This window comes from Chanodichthys erythropterus, chromosome 1 (genome assembly GCF_024489055.1).
Source record: "Chanodichthys erythropterus isolate Z2021 chromosome 1, ASM2448905v1, whole genome shotgun sequence".
Taxonomy (NCBI): domain Eukaryota; kingdom Metazoa; phylum Chordata; class Actinopteri; order Cypriniformes; family Xenocyprididae; genus Chanodichthys; species Chanodichthys erythropterus.
The window spans coordinates 20,962,525-20,979,493 of record NC_090221.1 but is presented as its reverse complement, the minus strand read 5'-3'; the positions used below and the strand labels follow the sequence as shown (position 1 = coordinate 20,979,493).

Sequence of the window (16,969 nt, the reverse complement as noted above, 5' to 3'; positions counted from 1 at the left end):
AGTGTCACCTTAGTTATATACAAGACGTGATAGCAGCGTCACTGTTATACTTTATGTAGGTGAACCTGTGGCCTAAACATTTAGGCCTGATGTGTACAGACTTTTTCGTCATAACTATTTACAAAGAAAAATGGCTATATCATTGACATTACAATGACTGTTTACTGTTTATAGAGAGAATACTTCAACTAGTTAGCGCGGACTAGCATCTTAACATCCTATTACGATACAGCTAGAGCTCCACTCTACTGTTATAATAAAAATGCAGAGGAAAAAAACACAGTTTGTTTTGTATGTTGTAAATTCCCACGTTAGCCGAGTGCTCCGTGCTTGATCATTACTCCAAGTAATAAGACAGACAAGCTGCATTAATCGGCAAATCTTTAGACAATATTGGACCCACATCTGAATAGCAGAACTACAGAAACGTGAGTTAGCTGGTTAGCAGGAGACAGACTAGTGTGTACATTAAATAACATAACATACAAAACTACAAATTTTGAACGATTGCTAGAAAATATCAATTATTAATCATACTTACAGGTTGAGATTCAGAGGAGCAAGCTGGTCCAAATAAACTGGGCACTGATCCATATTTTAAGACCAAGCGTTTTGTAAATCCTGCGTTAAACTCCCTGATGTTTGAGAAGCAGTCGTCAGTAAAATGACGGAGCACAACAAAAGATTGTACTGCTGTGGTTTTGTTGAAAAAATAAATTTTCCCTGGCGTCTACACGCGCAATAAGTGGGCGGACAATATGCTAATGTTTAGTTGTGACGTCACAACGAAATGACTTGGGATTCGTTTTACAAACGACTCGTTTATTTGACTCAGAATCAACTCTTACTTTTGAGAGACAATAACTTTATACACGGTGCACTTTCAGATTTAAAACTTTGCAGGATGTTTTCATTCACTTAGAACTATGTTACACTACATGAAAGGTAATTTTCAAAAATCCATAATATTGGCACTTTAATAAACGGATCTAATGTACACATGTGATTTCATTCCCTGCTGTTTACATTTGCAGACATAACCAACTGTGTTTATGTAAACTTTGTGTGGTTTTTGACAAAACCTTGTGTGAAATTGACAGTTTAAGCCAGGGGTGTCCAAACTTGGTCCTGGAGGGCCACTGTACTGCAGAGTTTAGCTCCAACTTGCCTCAACACACCTGCTTAGAAGTTTCTAGTATGCCAAGTAAGACATTAATTAGCTGGTTTAGGTGTCTTTATCTTGTGTTGGAGCTAAACTCTGGAGGACAGTGGCCCTCCAGGAGCAGGAATGGACACCCCAGGCTTAAGCAATAAGATGTGAAATAAAACTTAGTTTAATACTCACACGACGCGCTGTCTGACAGCCAGCTTTCTTTGTGCGTGCTTCAGATGTATTTGCTCAGAAAACCATAGAAGTTTTAACTGATATGGCTTTTAAAAAAAAATAATAATAATAAAAAAAAAACTTTGACAGAGAACTGCAATGTCACGTGAATGTGATTGTGATAGAGATAATTAAAACCAAACAGATGTTTTGTTAGTTTCTGGCAGAGTATCCAAGGCACAAGCTGTAAAGGCACTGTGCTATTCTGCATAGGGGGCGGGGAGCAGCAGCTCATTTGCATTTAAAGAGACAAAAAAAAAAAAAAAAAAAACGTTTTTGCTTCAACTCAAAAATGGACATTTACAACATGGTATAATAAATGATATGTGGGGCAGAGTCCTGCAACGGGTCGGGTATCCGCGGGTACCCGCATAAAAGTGGCTAAAACGGGTGGATTGTGACATTCCTAAAATTCACGGGCGGGGAAGCGGGCGGATAATTAACTCCTTGCGGGCGGGTAGTAGCGCGGATGAAAAATATGCACAATATTTGTATGTCTAAATTACCATTATACGCAACAATTTGACCCATCACGTCACCACCACTGCGACAGTGCAACTTTTGTTGATGCTTCTCGTAGCCTAGTTGGAGCGAGCGTTGCATCTCCATGTTTTCTGTGCTGATGCGCAGTCGTGATGAGTTCATGTAGGATAACATGTAAGGGTTGCGCTGCCAATAAAGCACCTAAAAGCTGTCACAAAGAACCGACAAAAAAGTAATGATTATGATTATGTAAAATATAGCAAGGAGACATGTTAATTGTTTATTAATAAACAAGTGTTTTCTGTGTCAGTGGCTGCAAAGATGAAGTTGAAGATGCTGACTCGCGATCTTCGCAGTAGTGAACGCGCCTGAGAGAAATGCACATTTCATTCGGATTACATAAGCAGAGCAGTCTGTTTTCTTTCGTTTTGAATTGCTCTGTTTAAAAGTAGACATTCCAATATAGATATATTCCTCAGGTCTGTGAGGCAAGTAGGCTACCTTATACGCTGAGTTTGTTTATTTATGATACGAGCTCCAGTTCTCCCCGGCACCTCCGTGTCGTGATCATCTATTGTATGCTATATTTACTTCTTATTTATTAAATACAGGCAATTGGTTGATGAAATATTGATTAAAATTAAGATACAATTAATACAAAACGAAATTAACTTTAAAGAATTTTAAGAATTTTGAAGAACTTTTAAAAAATAAAGCACTTTAATTGGAGTGATTTTAGCATGTGTGATTTATCGCGGGCACGGGTCGGGTAACGGGCCAAATATTAACGGTTCTGGGCGGGTGCGGATTTAATTTTGATATTATCACGGGTGACGGGTCGGATCTGGTGCTGAACTTTGCGGGTACGGGCGGGGGCGGGTCTCCAAAAATGGACCTGTGCAGGACTCTGATGTGGGGTATTTTAAACTGAAACTTCACAGACACATTCTGGGGACACCAGAGACTTAAATTACATATTGTAAAAATGGGCATAATTGGTTCACTTTAAATTAGTTAATCTAACAATTTAAGTTTTTTTGTTTTTACTGCATAGCAATTGAGAAAAATCTCCAGTGTCTGCCCATATGCTGGTTTACTTTTCCATTGAATTTCCCTTTTAAACTGTTTTTAGACAAAGAAGAAGTCCAGAGAAAGAGGCAAAAGACCCTGCCAAATTTCCAGGACTACAGTGGTGCAGGAGGTGGAGCTGGAGGCATGTTTAGAGGAGGAGGGGGTGGGTCGACAGCAGGGGGCGGCCCCAGTGGAGGAGGAGGTACATCGCATTTTACTTCACAAATATATATATATATATATATTTTAAATTTGAAAATCTCACCATGCACTGTTGTGATGCAGTGATGTTGGCTAAATATACTCTTCAAAATATCAAAATAATTCATGTTTTTTCTTGTAGGACATTTCTTCCAGGGATATCCAAATTATAACAATTTTGGGTCTGGATACAACTTCTCAGGCATGGGAGGAGGCGGGAACACCATCAAGCATAGTGAGTGTCCAAGCTGTTAATTAAGTTGCCTTCATCACAGCATTTTTGGCTGTACACTCACATATAATACAATTTAAAAGTTAGGGGTTGATTAAGAAAAATTAAAAGTATTCATTTATTTAAAAAAATAAAATAAAAAATAAAATAAATAAATACAATCTTACAGGCCCATAATTTAAGAACAGTAGTATACAAACTTTATAAGAAAACATAAAAAAAAATTGGAAAATATTTGCAGTAAAGCCAGTTTCTCTGTTTTCCTTCCTCTATTAGCATGTCAAGACCCAGTAGAAGACAGCGATGAGGATAGCGACAGTGATACGGATGATGATCCCGCTTCAGGTGGAGTGGTGCGAATCTGTGCACAACATGAACTTGTTCCCCTGAATCTGGGTGTGGCGAGTAATGATACACAGCCTACAGAAGATCTTGAGTTAAACGCCACAGGTTAGACTGAGTTTGACTTTCCGGTGTAGACATTGAAGCTAAATATTTAAACTTGTGAAAAATAGCTCTTGACAAACTGGAGTAAAACCCAGACAAGCTTGATATTGTTTGTAGATATTTGCAATTTGTGCATTTGTCTTTTCAGGCTATGTGTTAGAGTCACATTTGGCTGAACTAGCTGGAAGACAGGCTCAAGCTCTTTTTCATTACGCATTAAGTGGTGATGCTAGAATGCTTTTGGCTCCACAGCGCCCCCTCATGACCACTCAAGATGAGAACGGAGACACGTAAGCCAGACAAATCAACCTCATGTTTTTGTTTTTTTGGTCAATTTTTATTTATTTTTTATTTTTTTTATAGAGTTATTCCCCAAATATTGAAAGTTTATTTACTGAAATATTGGGTCTGGTTTTTAGGGGTTTACATCTGGGAGTGATCCACAGTCAGACAGATGCTGTGCGAAATCTAGCTCAAGTCATCTCTGCTCTCCCTGGAGAGGATGTACTCAACATGAGGAATGATCTCTACCAGGTATACTACAAAATCACTAGGGGTGTAAGGGTACACAGAAGTCACGGTTCAGTGCGTACCTCGGTTTTTGGGTCACAGTTCAGTATGATTTCGGTACAGTAGGAACAAATATTTACACTTTAGTTTAGGTGACTAATTCTCACTATTATCTATTAACTATGACTTTTGCCTAAATAAACCCCTAATTACTGCTTATTAATAGTTAGTGAGGTAGTTGTTAAGTTTAGGTATTGGTAAGATTATGGGATGTAGAATATGGTCTTGAAGAATAAGGCATTAATATGGGCTTTATAAGTACTAATAAACAGCCAATATCTTAGTAATATGCATGCTAGTAAGCAACTAGTTAATAGTGAGATTGGACCCTGAACTAAAGTGTTACTGGACAAAGGAACAAATCCACAATGCTAGGTTTATTTTATTTTATTTTGAACAGACAGTAGTGCAAATCACAGTTTGTTCCACCTAGCAGCATTTAGTCCCCTAGTTGGTACATTACAGCCTCCTGATAAAAAAAATAAAATAAAATGTATTTGGTCACAATCAGCTACAAAACTGAAAAGAATCTCATGTTACAAAAGTACAAAATAAACAAAATAATAAAAAATAAAGCTTTGTTACAATTTGCTCCACTTAAACTATATATAAACATTCAAAGCTTAAGCCCAATCCTCATATACCCACGTTCCGCTCCATTTCGTGCAAAGTTGAGTGCGCAAGCCTTTCAAAGTATTCTTCTTTATCCATGAGCACAGAAAGATGCATTTAACGTGTGCGCACTGTCTAGTGGACTTCGTTTTCAAGCTCTTAAGTCATTCTCACGTGTGCTGTTTTCCTCCTCTTTTTCCTGTTGTGGCGGTTAGCAAACAGTGTTGCATTACCATGCTTCTGGATTGGAACGTGAATCGACTGATTGCGCGTACCGAACCGTGACATCTGCACCGTACAGTTCGGGATGAATACATGTCCCATTACACCTCTAAAACTCACACAATACTTTAAAACTGGATTTTGTTTTTCACTACAACCGAGGCCTGTGAAATTTCCAAAAACTGTGTTTCCAGTAAAATCCTCTGATACTTCTGTCCCAGACTCCTTTGCACCTAGCAGTGTTGACGCAGCAGACAGAGGTAGTCGAGGCCTTATTGGAGGCCAAGGTGGATGTCACACTGACAGATCGCCATGGAAACACGGCACTTCACCTAGCGGCTCAACAGAAAGAGGAAATCATGCTGCGATTGCTGCTAAAGCACAAGTCAGTGGCGCAGTTAACTAGCATCCCCAACACAGCAGGTATGCTGGACTAACTATCTGAGATCCATTAATGCATTTATTTTTTGGGGGGATCTGATTTGTTTATATGTGTGTGTTCAGGTCTCTGTCCGCTTCACCTGGCTGTAAAGGCGAACAGTTTGAGTTGTGTTCGGGCCCTCCTGGATGGAGGGGCAGATGTGGAGGTTCAGGAGCTTACGTGTGGCCGCACAGCACTTCATCTGGCCACAGAGCTGGGCAACCTTTCCCTCGCGGGCTGCCTTCTGCTGGAGGTACTACTAACACCACCCTACGTGGTTGTATGCGCCAGTGAATGGTTTTGAAGGATGTTACTTTAGTGAATACTGCATATTTCTGCTAAGTTTTACTCTACATCCTTGTTGTATTGTTGTATCACTGATGCCCACTTATAATGTTGTTAAGCGATATTTCAAAAACGCTGTTGGACATTGTTGATATTTGAAATCAACCCAAACAAACCCACCCCTCTCTTCATTGCTCCGTCTTCAAAATGCACCCTCCAATCCTCAAACCACCGATCGCTGCTGGCAGGCGAGGCCAGTGCACTAAAAATGATGCTAAACACCTCATTTTCTAGTGGTCGTCAGTGCGCAGTGGTTTACCTGCACAGCTCTCACTAGCTGGCCTCTGTTACACACGCAATGCGAGAGTGGATGTCTGTTTATCACAGCTGGCGCGCAACAAAAAAATGCTTCACGAAAAATAAAGCGCAGATGATGAACGAACCACAAGGAAGCATAAAAATGAAGCTACGGTACACAAGAATAAATACCAACAATAGTCTGTTAGTCCCCAACAGCGCAGCAGCAGCTCCAGACAATCAATGACACTCAATCCCAATGTTACTCACGTGTGAAGCAGAATCAAAGCAGCCTCCACATCTGTTTTCAGGCCTTCCCGCTTAGCTCTCTTCAGCGCTGGAAAGCTTTTCTAATATTAACGTGGGTCCTAAAGCTCTTTCCCAGTCATAAACCTTCATTCCAGTGATATTCTTTTGAGCTCTTTTGTATTGTGTCTCATCTCTCTTTCTGCAGTCTTTCTTCAAATCTCCCTCTTGCTCATTCTTAGTCTTCGAACATGTCCCCTAATGCTGATTGGCTACAAGTTTGTTGTTGGTCCGACTAACTTCCAAACAGTGTTTTTGAAATATGGCTTACCCCACCTTTAATTAGTGTATAATTAAGTCTGTCATCTTTTTACACCTCACTAACTTCAAAAGCTGGGACACATCAAGTCAACGGTCTGCCATTTTTGAGCATTTGTTGGCTTTGTTTTTTCAGTGTGTTCCACATCGTTGGCTCTAGTTGGATGGTGTCAGGGTTTTTTTGGGCAAATGCAACATGATGAATCGGCGTCGGGCCGTTGGTGAGAGAGAGAACTCTGATTGGCTGTTCAGCGTAGTGAACGAGTCAGTGCACAAGAATAAAAGCAAAAGTGATGAAAGTGAGCAAAGTAGTCAAGACGGTACAGATGATTTTACGGCATCTTACCTGAGCATTTCAATATGCAAATACTTTCATAATAACATAAGCTGACAGGAATGAAGAAAGTGGTAGGCGTGATTGATATTGATACATTTGTTTATCTGCAGTCCTAGTTTTGGTTTCCTTTTTTATATAGACCATTGATATAGACAGATATTTACTTACAAGCAGGTGTAGAACGCACATGCTAGTTGATAGTCACGTTTAGTCCTTTTGGAGTGCTCAAGCGGAGCTTTTTGGCCGAGACGCAGCTGACGAGAGGCAACAACAGTCGTTGCCGCTAGTTCTTTGACATCGGCTTGGTGTGTCCCGGGCTTTCGAATTAAAAAGTTGATGCTACTGTCTTTTTGAAGACTTTTATAGCTAAATAATATCTATTATGATTGGCTAAACTCATTTCATGTGGAATGAATAACAATAACCCTTCCAAGTTAACAAATACTGAATGCATGTTTACACTGCCTTTCAAAATATTGGGGTCGGAACGTGTATAAAAAAAGTCACTTATCCTCACCAAGACTGTATATTTGATTTGATTTAATAATAAGTATTAATTATTATTTTTATTATTATGTAATATTATTTAAAATAACTTTTTTTTTTTTTTCTATTTCTGTATTATTCTTTATAAATGACTAAGAATATTCAGTAGCTGTCATATGTAGGGCTGTCAAACGATTAATCATGATTAATCGCATACAAAATAAAAGTTTGAGTTTGCATAATATATGTGTGAGTACTGTGTGTAATTAATATGCATATATAAATACACACAGGTTAATGTATATATTTAAGAGAAATATGTTATTTATGTACAAAATATTTGAATTTATCTAAATATAAATAAATACATATACTTGTAAATATTTCTCAAATAGATACATGAATGTGTATGTATTTATATGTACATAATAATTACACACAGTACACCCACATATTTTAGGCAAACTTAAACTTTTAGTTTGTATGCGATTTAATCGCGAATAATCGTTTGACAGCCCTAGTCACATGATCCTTCAGAAATCATTCTAATAGCTGATTTGCTACTCAAGAAATATTTCTTATTATTACCAATGTTGGAAACAGTTGTGCCGTTTAATATTTTGTTGGAAACCCTGATTTTCTGATGAATAGAAAGTTCAAAAGAAGAGCATTCATTTGAATTAAAAATCTTTTGTAACATTTTAAATGTCTTTACTGTCACTTTTGATCAATTTAATGTGTCCTTGCAGAATAATTTATTTAAAAAATAAAATAAAATCATGCTGACCCCAAACTTTTGAATGGTAGTGCATATAGTAACATAGATGGTCAACATGATATATTACAATATAAGCTGGACTGTGGAAAGAACTTTGAATATGTCTACATAATATATCAAATCTTATATTTTAAAAGAACAAAGACAATCCTGTTTTCCATATGTCCCTTTGAAAGTGTGGAGACAACTGCAAAGATGAATGCAGAAATAAAGTGCTCATGAAGTTATTCATTTGAATTATCTTTTGATGAATCACACTGCATGTGTATCATTTTGTCTATACAGGGTGATGCGTATGTAGACAGCGTCACCTATAACGGCTCCACTCCTCTGCACATTGCTGCAGGACGAGACTCAACCAAACTGAGCGCACTTCTAATGGCTGCAGGTGAGGAATTATGTGTTTACTGCCATGCTGAAACATGATATAATTTATTTAAGATGTTTCACCACTCATTCCGAATCATAAATGCTATATTTGTGTCCATAGTAGATTAATTTACCTTGGCATGGTGTAATTAACTAATGTTGTGTGCTTTGCTTTTAGGGGCAGATCCTCATAAGGAGAACTTTGAACCATTGTTCTTTAAAGATGATGAGCTGTGTGGCACATGTGAGGATGAGGAGGAGGATGAAGGCTATATTCCTGGGACGACCCCTCTGAACATGGCAATTTCCCCAGAGGTGGGTTCCACCTCTGTTAGAGAGTCATATGTAGTTTGTAACTGCAGGTTGTCATTGGTTGTGAATATAATGTGTGATCTGTTCTGTGCTGTCAGGTGTATGATATTCTCAATGGAGAAGAGTATCAGCCCACCACTGTTGTCGTTCAGCCGCAAGGTATGAGCTCAAGTCTTTGTAGCTTTTAAATGTTTTTTTGTTGTTGTTTTTTGTATTCAGGCTTTTTAGGCTTAAAAATTTATTTAAAGCAATAAAATCTTGTCATTGAAATAATATTTATAGTGGATATATAATAGTATAATTATGCTCAGCTCTAAATATTTAATTGACTTTGAATTTCTCTTCATAAACAAATTTTAAAAACCCTTATCCAGTTATCATGAAGTCAATGGACTGGAAAACTGGAAAAGGCATGGAAATTCAATTAAATCCGCGGGAAACCTGATTATTTATTTTCAACAAAAATATTCTTTGCTGAAATACTTTTGCAATAAAAAAGGAAAACTATTCAACTATTGAGTTCAGATGTTTGGGGTTGGTACGATTTTTTTATATTTTTTTTTTATATATAGTTTTGAAAGAAGTCTCTTACGCTCATCAAGGCTGCATTTATGTAATCAAATTCATTGCAATGTTGAAAAAATATAAAATAAGTGTTTTTAATTGTAATATATTTTAAAATGTAACTTATTCCTGTAATGGCAAAGCTGAATTTTCAGCATCATTACTCCAGTCTTCAGTGTCACATGATCCTTCAGAAATCATTCTAATATCCTGATTTGGTGCTCAAGGAACATTTTCTAATTATCATCAATGTTGAAAATAGTTGTGCTGCTTAAAGGTATAGTTCACCCAAAAATGAAAATTATCCTATGATTTACTCACCCTCAAGACATCCTAGGTGTATATGACTTTTTTTCAGACGAATACAATCGGAGTTATATTAAAAAATATCCTGGCTCCTCCAAGCTTTATAATGGCAGTGAATAGAGGATGAGATTTTGAAGCCCAAAAAAGTGCAACCTTTCATCATAAAACATAACCATTTGGCTCCGGGGGGTTAATAAAGGCCTTCTGAAGCGATGTGTTTGTGTAAGAAAAATATCTATATTTAAAACTTAACTAAAATAACTGCGACCGTAAACACGTCAACTTAGGCCAAAAGAGTAACCCTGAAACAATGGAGTAGCATAAGCTTAGATGCTTCTTGCGGTTTAAACAAATAAGGCTGTGCAACAAACTCAAGCTCCTCTTCTCTTATATTGAAATCATCCAACATTTCTCTTTAAAATATTTGTTTTGCGCTATCCTCTGCACTTCCACCTCCGTCAATACGTCATGCGTCAGGTCAGAGTTCACTCTTTCACCTTAAAACGATGTGTACGGCTGTCTGTTGGAAGCTAGTTATTTTAGTTTTTAAAGTTTTAAATATGAATATTTTTCTTATACAAACGCATCACTTAACTTCAGAAGGCCTTTATTAACCACGGAGCCATGTGGTTATATTTTATGATGGATGGTTGCACTTTTTTGGGCTTCTCTATTTACTGCCATTATAAAACTTGGAAGATCCAGGACATTATTTAATATAACCCCGATTGTATTCGTCTAAATGAATAAAGTCATATACACCTAGGATGGCTTGAGGGTGTGTAATTTTCATTTTTGAATGAACTAACCCTTTAATATTATTGTGGAAACCATGATCTTAACTTTGTAAATGTCTTTACTGTCAATTTTGATCAATTTAATGCATCCTTGCTGAACAGAAGTATAAAAAAAATGTACTGACCCTAAAATGTTTTGTGTTTGGGTGCATTTAAATGTTTGGCTTGTGTTGGCAGGTGACATGAATAGCTTGAGCTCTGACACAAAGCAGGAGCTGTGCCAGGCACTGGAGGGGCAGACAGAAGGCTGGGAGAGTCTGGCTCATGCTCTGGGCCTTGGTATCCTGACCAGCGCCTTCAGACTCAGCTCCTGCCCTGCTGGAAAGCTGCTGGACAGCTACGAGGTAAACAAATTCACTTCCTTTTTGAATCTTACATAAACATTGGAGATTGGAAAGTAGTAAGAAAAAAGTAGTTGTCTTTTAATCTGATCCAGTTCTCAGTTGTTATGAACTAAGTTGACTAATTTACATTGCTTTTAACTGATTTGATTTGTGTGTATCAGAGAATTGATTGTCCCAAACAGATATAAGTGTATTCAATACTTTGTAACACTTTAGTAAATTAATTTGCATTTTAAATGTATTTAATCTCAATACTTCAAATGTTTTGGGATTGAAAAAGTTCTGTATTATTTAAGCTTAGGGCTAAACCTATCAACCCATTATTATATTATATTATATTATATTATATTATATTATATTATATTATATTATATTATATTATATTATATTATATTATATTATATTATATTATATTATATTATATTATATTATATTATATTATATTATATAAAACGGTTAGTTCCTGTCCTTGATTCTGATTGGTAAATAGCTGTGTTTTATGCACGATAAAATCACTACACAACACCCTTAGCAACCACTCTTAGCAACGTAAACTGTATGTTCTCAGTTGATATAATTCATTGAAGCTTACTGTATTATGTAGAAGAGTATTGTGAGAAAGAGATCGAGTGAGCGAGTTTATTACCTGTATTCAGATTCAGCATTTTCCTTTAGGTCAGTCCTATGTTCATAATAAAAAATCTGTTTAAATGTCTGATGTATTATCCTGTCCTTTTAACAGTTAAGGGGTTTTCCCGTGACTGACAGTGCTAGTCAAAGCATTTGTCAGTTGCGTCTTGTTCCGTGTTCACAAAAATTCAGTCTTTTCAATATAAAAGTCTTTGTTACTGACTGACACACTCATAAAGACAGTCTTTGCCGCCATCTAATGCCGTAATAGTGTTACTTTTGTTACTGTTCAATGGTCAGGGACTATTTTTTTTCTGGTGGAAGGAAGGCTTTAGTGAAATGTTTACTTCATGAAAGTTGCATTGATACATATTTCTGGCTTTATTATTTGTATTGTGTGGTAACCGTTTTATACGGTCACGGCTGAAGGGGTTGCAGACACTCCGCTTCACGTCGTTCCTAACAACGCCCTTCAGCCGTGACTTATTCATGATACAGCACAGCCTCTCTCACCTTATTGCTTACATATATTATATTATATTATATTATATTATATTATATTATATTATATTATATTATATTATATTATATTATATTATATTATATTATATTATATTATATTATATTATATTATATTATATTATATTTTTTTGGCCTATCACAGTTATTAATTTTATAATCATGGTTATTCTATAGAAGCAAAGGAATCATAATCAGGCAGAGAGTAAAGAATAAAGGATATTCAAAAAATTCATGATTGTGACAGACCATATCATATATCATATCATATATAATATCATATCAATCACAAGATACAACAAAACCGAGTCAACTTTTTTTCTTTCTTTTTTTTTTTTTTTATTACTGAATTACTGGATTAAAATAATACTGCGATTTATGCTTAGGGCTATACCTATCGACCATATTTCTCAAAACATCGTTGAATATATAAATTCCTCTAACATTAATCATTAATTAATCTAACATTTAAGCATCCTGTAGTTGCTCTGGTTTCAGCTGCTAATTATCTGTGTCCTGCAGGTGTCTGGTGGAACGGTGCATGAGCTGGTGGAGGGACTGAAGCATATTGGGAACAGCAGTGCTGTCAGTTTACTCCAGGCTGTGTGTAAGGAGACTGAAGCTGTCCAGACCACACCTCAGCTCACAGGTAATTGTTTGATATGTGCATTTCTGGGTGATGTGGCCTAGGTGATTGAACATTTGGGCTGGAAAGCCAAAAGTTGTTGATTCTAACCCACAAGGGGTGATTCATGAACCGTTACCAGTGTGCTCTTCATTATGCATAACCACAGGTTGCTCGCTCGCAGCGACTTTTCCACTGTAAGTTCCTTTGGATATGTTATACAATATTTAAATACATTTAAATTAATATTAAATACATACATATTTCTGTTGTCACCATTTTCTAAAAAAATAAGCTACTCAAGGCTGCTGTGGCAAAAATTCAACTATAATAAAATCAAAGTAACACATGGCCTTATTTATTGCTTTAATTTACATTTGCTTTCAAATGCTAAAGGCATAACCACCCCCAGTGCATTTGAGCCATTGTCTAATAATGAAATAATATTTATTTTGTTCTGTGTACCAGAGCATAAACCTCAACAATTCATCTTCTCGAAACATATCATTTTTGCTCATTTGGTGAGGCATTTTGGATCTTTTCCCAAGAGCACGTCGTCATTGTGGCATTTCGTAGTATGAGTTGGAATTTGTACTACACACCTCTGTCAGGGAGTTTTTTGTCCCACAATAGGTTTGTAAAAACCCCAGATTAAATCACTGTCAATCTCAGTCCCCTGCCCCTCTCTCCTTAACAATAGTATCACGTTGTGGTCCTCCCTGACATTACCTCATGTGAACCCAAGCATGATGTCAACAAAACAGCACTGCCACTGCATTCTAAAGGGAGTTCCCCTCTGTCTCAGCAGGGTGACCCATCACATTGCAGTAGTGTTCACATAGAATTTCTGCAGTAATGGCGATGTTTCAGGGGGAAGCGGACACTTAAGAGGGGGATTCCCAGGAACAGAAGTGAAACTTAGATATGGCACTTCTGGTTTTTGTCTCTGGTGCAGTTTCTTTGAAACAAGTCTTTCCACCTTGATGTCTGATTTGAAGGGTTCATTGTCAGGGTCGAGTGAGCGTGTGTAAGCCAGCAGGGGAAGTTTTTTTTTTTTCTTTTCGGTTTCCTTCTCGTGGTTGTCCATATTGTTGTGACACACTGCATGTTAAAAATACACCAACGTTCTGTAAATACAGTGGGGTTCAAAAGTCTGAGGCCTGACATAAAATTTGGGATTCAAAATATGTTTTAAATCTGGAAACAAAAAGGTTTTAGAAAGCATTAAAGGGTTGATTCACCCAAAAATGAAATTTCTGTCCTGAAGTACACACCCTCATGTCGTTCCACACCCGTAACACCTTCATTTATCTTCGGAACACAAATTAAGATCTGAGGGTTTCTGAACCACACATAGGCAGCAATGTCATTGCAACTTTCAAGGCCCAGAAATGTTTTAAAGACATCATTAAAATAGTCAACGTGACTACAGACTGAAGACGAGAATACTTCTTGTGCGCAAAAATAAACAAAAATAGCGACTTTATTCAACAATTTCTTCTCTTCCCTTTCATTCTCCTATGCTGTTGACGTAGTAAGTGCAGTTCAGCACTTCCATGTTCTACGTCAGAACACCGGCTCAGTTTTGGCCGATATTGGCCGATATCACGTGATTGTACACGTGAGCAGCACGACGAATGCATGTGATGCTGACTGCGCTTACTACGTCAGCAGCATAGGAGAATGAATAAAGAAATTGTTGAATAAAGTCGTTATTTTTGTTTTGTTTTTGCGCACAGAACATATTTTCGTCGCTTCATAACATTAAGGTTGAACCACTGTAGTCACATGGACTATTTTAACAATGTGTTTACTACCTTTCTGGGTACCTTTCTCTACGTTGCTGCTTATGTGTGGTTTAGAAACCCTCGATTTCATTAAAAATATCTTAATTTGTGTTCTGAAAATGAACGAAGGTCTAACTGGTTTGGAACGACATGAGGGTGAGTACTTAATGAAATTTCATTTTTGGGTGAACTAACCCTTTAAGGTGTAAAATGTAATGTGATATGAAACAATTATTGTTGTTATTAAAGCAAAATAGGGACAAACCAAATACTCTATTTTATTCATTCAACTTGTCACTCAAGTGGTTAACCTGGTGATATAATTAGATTTTTTGCATACTTTTACACCTAACTGTAATTAAATTTAATAATAATAATAATAATAAAACATTATGATTGTTTAAATGGTAGTCGACTCTTTGTGTTGCCAAGCAATACAATGATCAAAAAGAGAGAATTCATTATTATAGAATTCATTTTTATAAGTGTCATAGTTTGAGTATATTCATAACTTTAACTTTTTTTATTTAAATGTATATTCTATAATATATTCTATAATAAAAATGTATAAGAATTATCTTTAATTGGGTAAAAGAGTCTAAATGCTTCTACAGTTATATTAATAATAGCCCCTTTTTCCCCTCAAAACAACCCATTTCTCAGGTCCGGGGCTCTGTAAGTCCATTCAGGGCTTGACACTGGGCCCCCATCAGGAGGAGAGTGGGATATGCGACAGCGGGGTGGAGACTTCTTTCTAGACCCCCAGCCTTGGTTTCGCCGATTCCAAACACAATCGCACAAGCTGAGGCCTGACCCTAAAGACCAGCTTCTCCATCCTCACTACAGCAGCAGTGCCACTCAACTTCAGGACACGCCTCCAAAATCTTTGATTGGCCACCGCCCACTGTGGATGCTCCTCAGCCACACCCAAAATGCAAATGAACTCTGAGGAGTCCTTAAGCTGGGGACTTCTCTGGCAATGGGGATTTTCTTCCCTTTTTTTTCAAGCTTTTAAAATGAATAATACCAAAATGCACTTATTTGAACATTTTATTTTTCCTTTTATAAGAGCTATATTGTCTTGGTCATTTTTTTAAATTTCCAAAGTGGCTGTTTTTATTTGTGGTTAAGCTGAGCAATGACGTCTAAAGCCCATATGTTACATCAAGGAACTAATATTTAGGTGGTTTACGATGTCTTGCACATTATTTAGATTCTCAGGCCTGATTTGCAAAAAAAAAAAAAAAAAAAAAAAAACATTTATTGCCTGAATTGTTTATAAATACCTTTTTTTTTTTTTTTTTTACGTCTGGTTTGTTAAGTCTGGCCTCAACTATTTGTTTCCTTTGTTAATAAATATTAACAAACAATCTGATTTAAGAATGTCATCTTCAGTTTAGATAACCTATTATGCAGACTTCCTCAAAGTCATTTGCTTACAAACGGTTTTCATTTGGAGCTGCAATGCAGTGACCTACAGGAAGAGGTCTACTGGATTATTATGACCCTCTGGACCAATCGAATCTGTTGGATGATGGAAAAAGCTCTTCCCTTTATAATAGACCCTCCAAAAAGAACTGTTCTGCTGCCATCCCTCACCCCTTCAGCTGTTATTTGGGTTGGCGATTGAATTTATTTCGCATTTAGTGGTGCTACCTGTAATTTTTCATTTTTACTCACGGGTAAAATCATAAGCTTTAAGAGAATATTTTCTCTTCCACTTGTTTGATTGATTAAAAAAACACGAGGGTCAGTCCTGAGCAGTGATTGAAGTCTGTTCGACTAGATTTTGATGGAATGTGTGTGGGTGTGTGAGAGAGAGAGTGAGAGTGACTTTAAGGAGCTTTACGGTATGTGTGTGAGGATTGCTTCAACCAGATGCCTCAAGTGCCCTTTATGAAATTTTTGTGGTTACATTTTTCTTGCTTTAAAAAAAGTTAAATCTCATTCCCTTCTGTTGTGTGTGAACTCAGGCTGAGGCTGTATAAGTATCACTGAGATAATATGCTGATCCAAATCAGGTGTCTTTCTTTTTGCTTTGTGAAATGTTCTAAACATGGCCTCTAAACTGACTTGGGGACTTGCGTGTCTCCAAAATGCTTTTAGCTGCCGTAATATTTTCATACTATAGTGAATAATGTTAAAAAGAGCAACAAAACCATCCAAAACCCCAGACTAAAGGTTTGACAGGCACTGTAATGTATTTTTGGCTGTAAATTGGTATTTATGTCTGTACCCTGTGAATCAGTGTTGTACAGAGGGAAAATTGTGTGTGCTTTGTAACTGGTTTTATTGTGATACTTTTATAATAAAACGATTAATTGTG

General features: G+C 36.8%; 1 protein-coding gene across 2 annotated transcripts in view; it reads left to right on the top strand.

Moving 5' to 3' along the window:
- The window catches only part of nfkb1 (nuclear factor of kappa light polypeptide gene enhancer in B-cells 1), a 43,506-nt gene extending 26,537 nt beyond the window's left edge, over positions 1 to 16,969 (top strand). For both annotated transcript variants that reach the window (XM_067389557.1, XM_067389566.1), the window contains 13 exons: positions 3,000 to 3,140; positions 3,282 to 3,374; positions 3,648 to 3,821; positions 3,967 to 4,108; positions 4,238 to 4,352; positions 5,444 to 5,645; positions 5,727 to 5,896; positions 8,676 to 8,778; positions 8,938 to 9,074; positions 9,170 to 9,230; positions 10,916 to 11,082; positions 12,754 to 12,880; positions 15,307 to 16,969. In XM_067389557.1, coding sequence (XP_067245658.1) covers positions 3,000 to 3,140; positions 3,282 to 3,374; positions 3,648 to 3,821; positions 3,967 to 4,108; positions 4,238 to 4,352; positions 5,444 to 5,645; positions 5,727 to 5,896; positions 8,676 to 8,778; positions 8,938 to 9,074; positions 9,170 to 9,230; positions 10,916 to 11,082; positions 12,754 to 12,880; positions 15,307 to 15,401 — 1,727 coding nt within the window. In that variant the 3' untranslated portion in view covers positions 15,402 to 16,969. The remainder of the gene's footprint in view (positions 1 to 2,999; positions 3,141 to 3,281; positions 3,375 to 3,647; positions 3,822 to 3,966; positions 4,109 to 4,237; positions 4,353 to 5,443; positions 5,646 to 5,726; positions 5,897 to 8,675; positions 8,779 to 8,937; positions 9,075 to 9,169; positions 9,231 to 10,915; positions 11,083 to 12,753; positions 12,881 to 15,306) is intronic.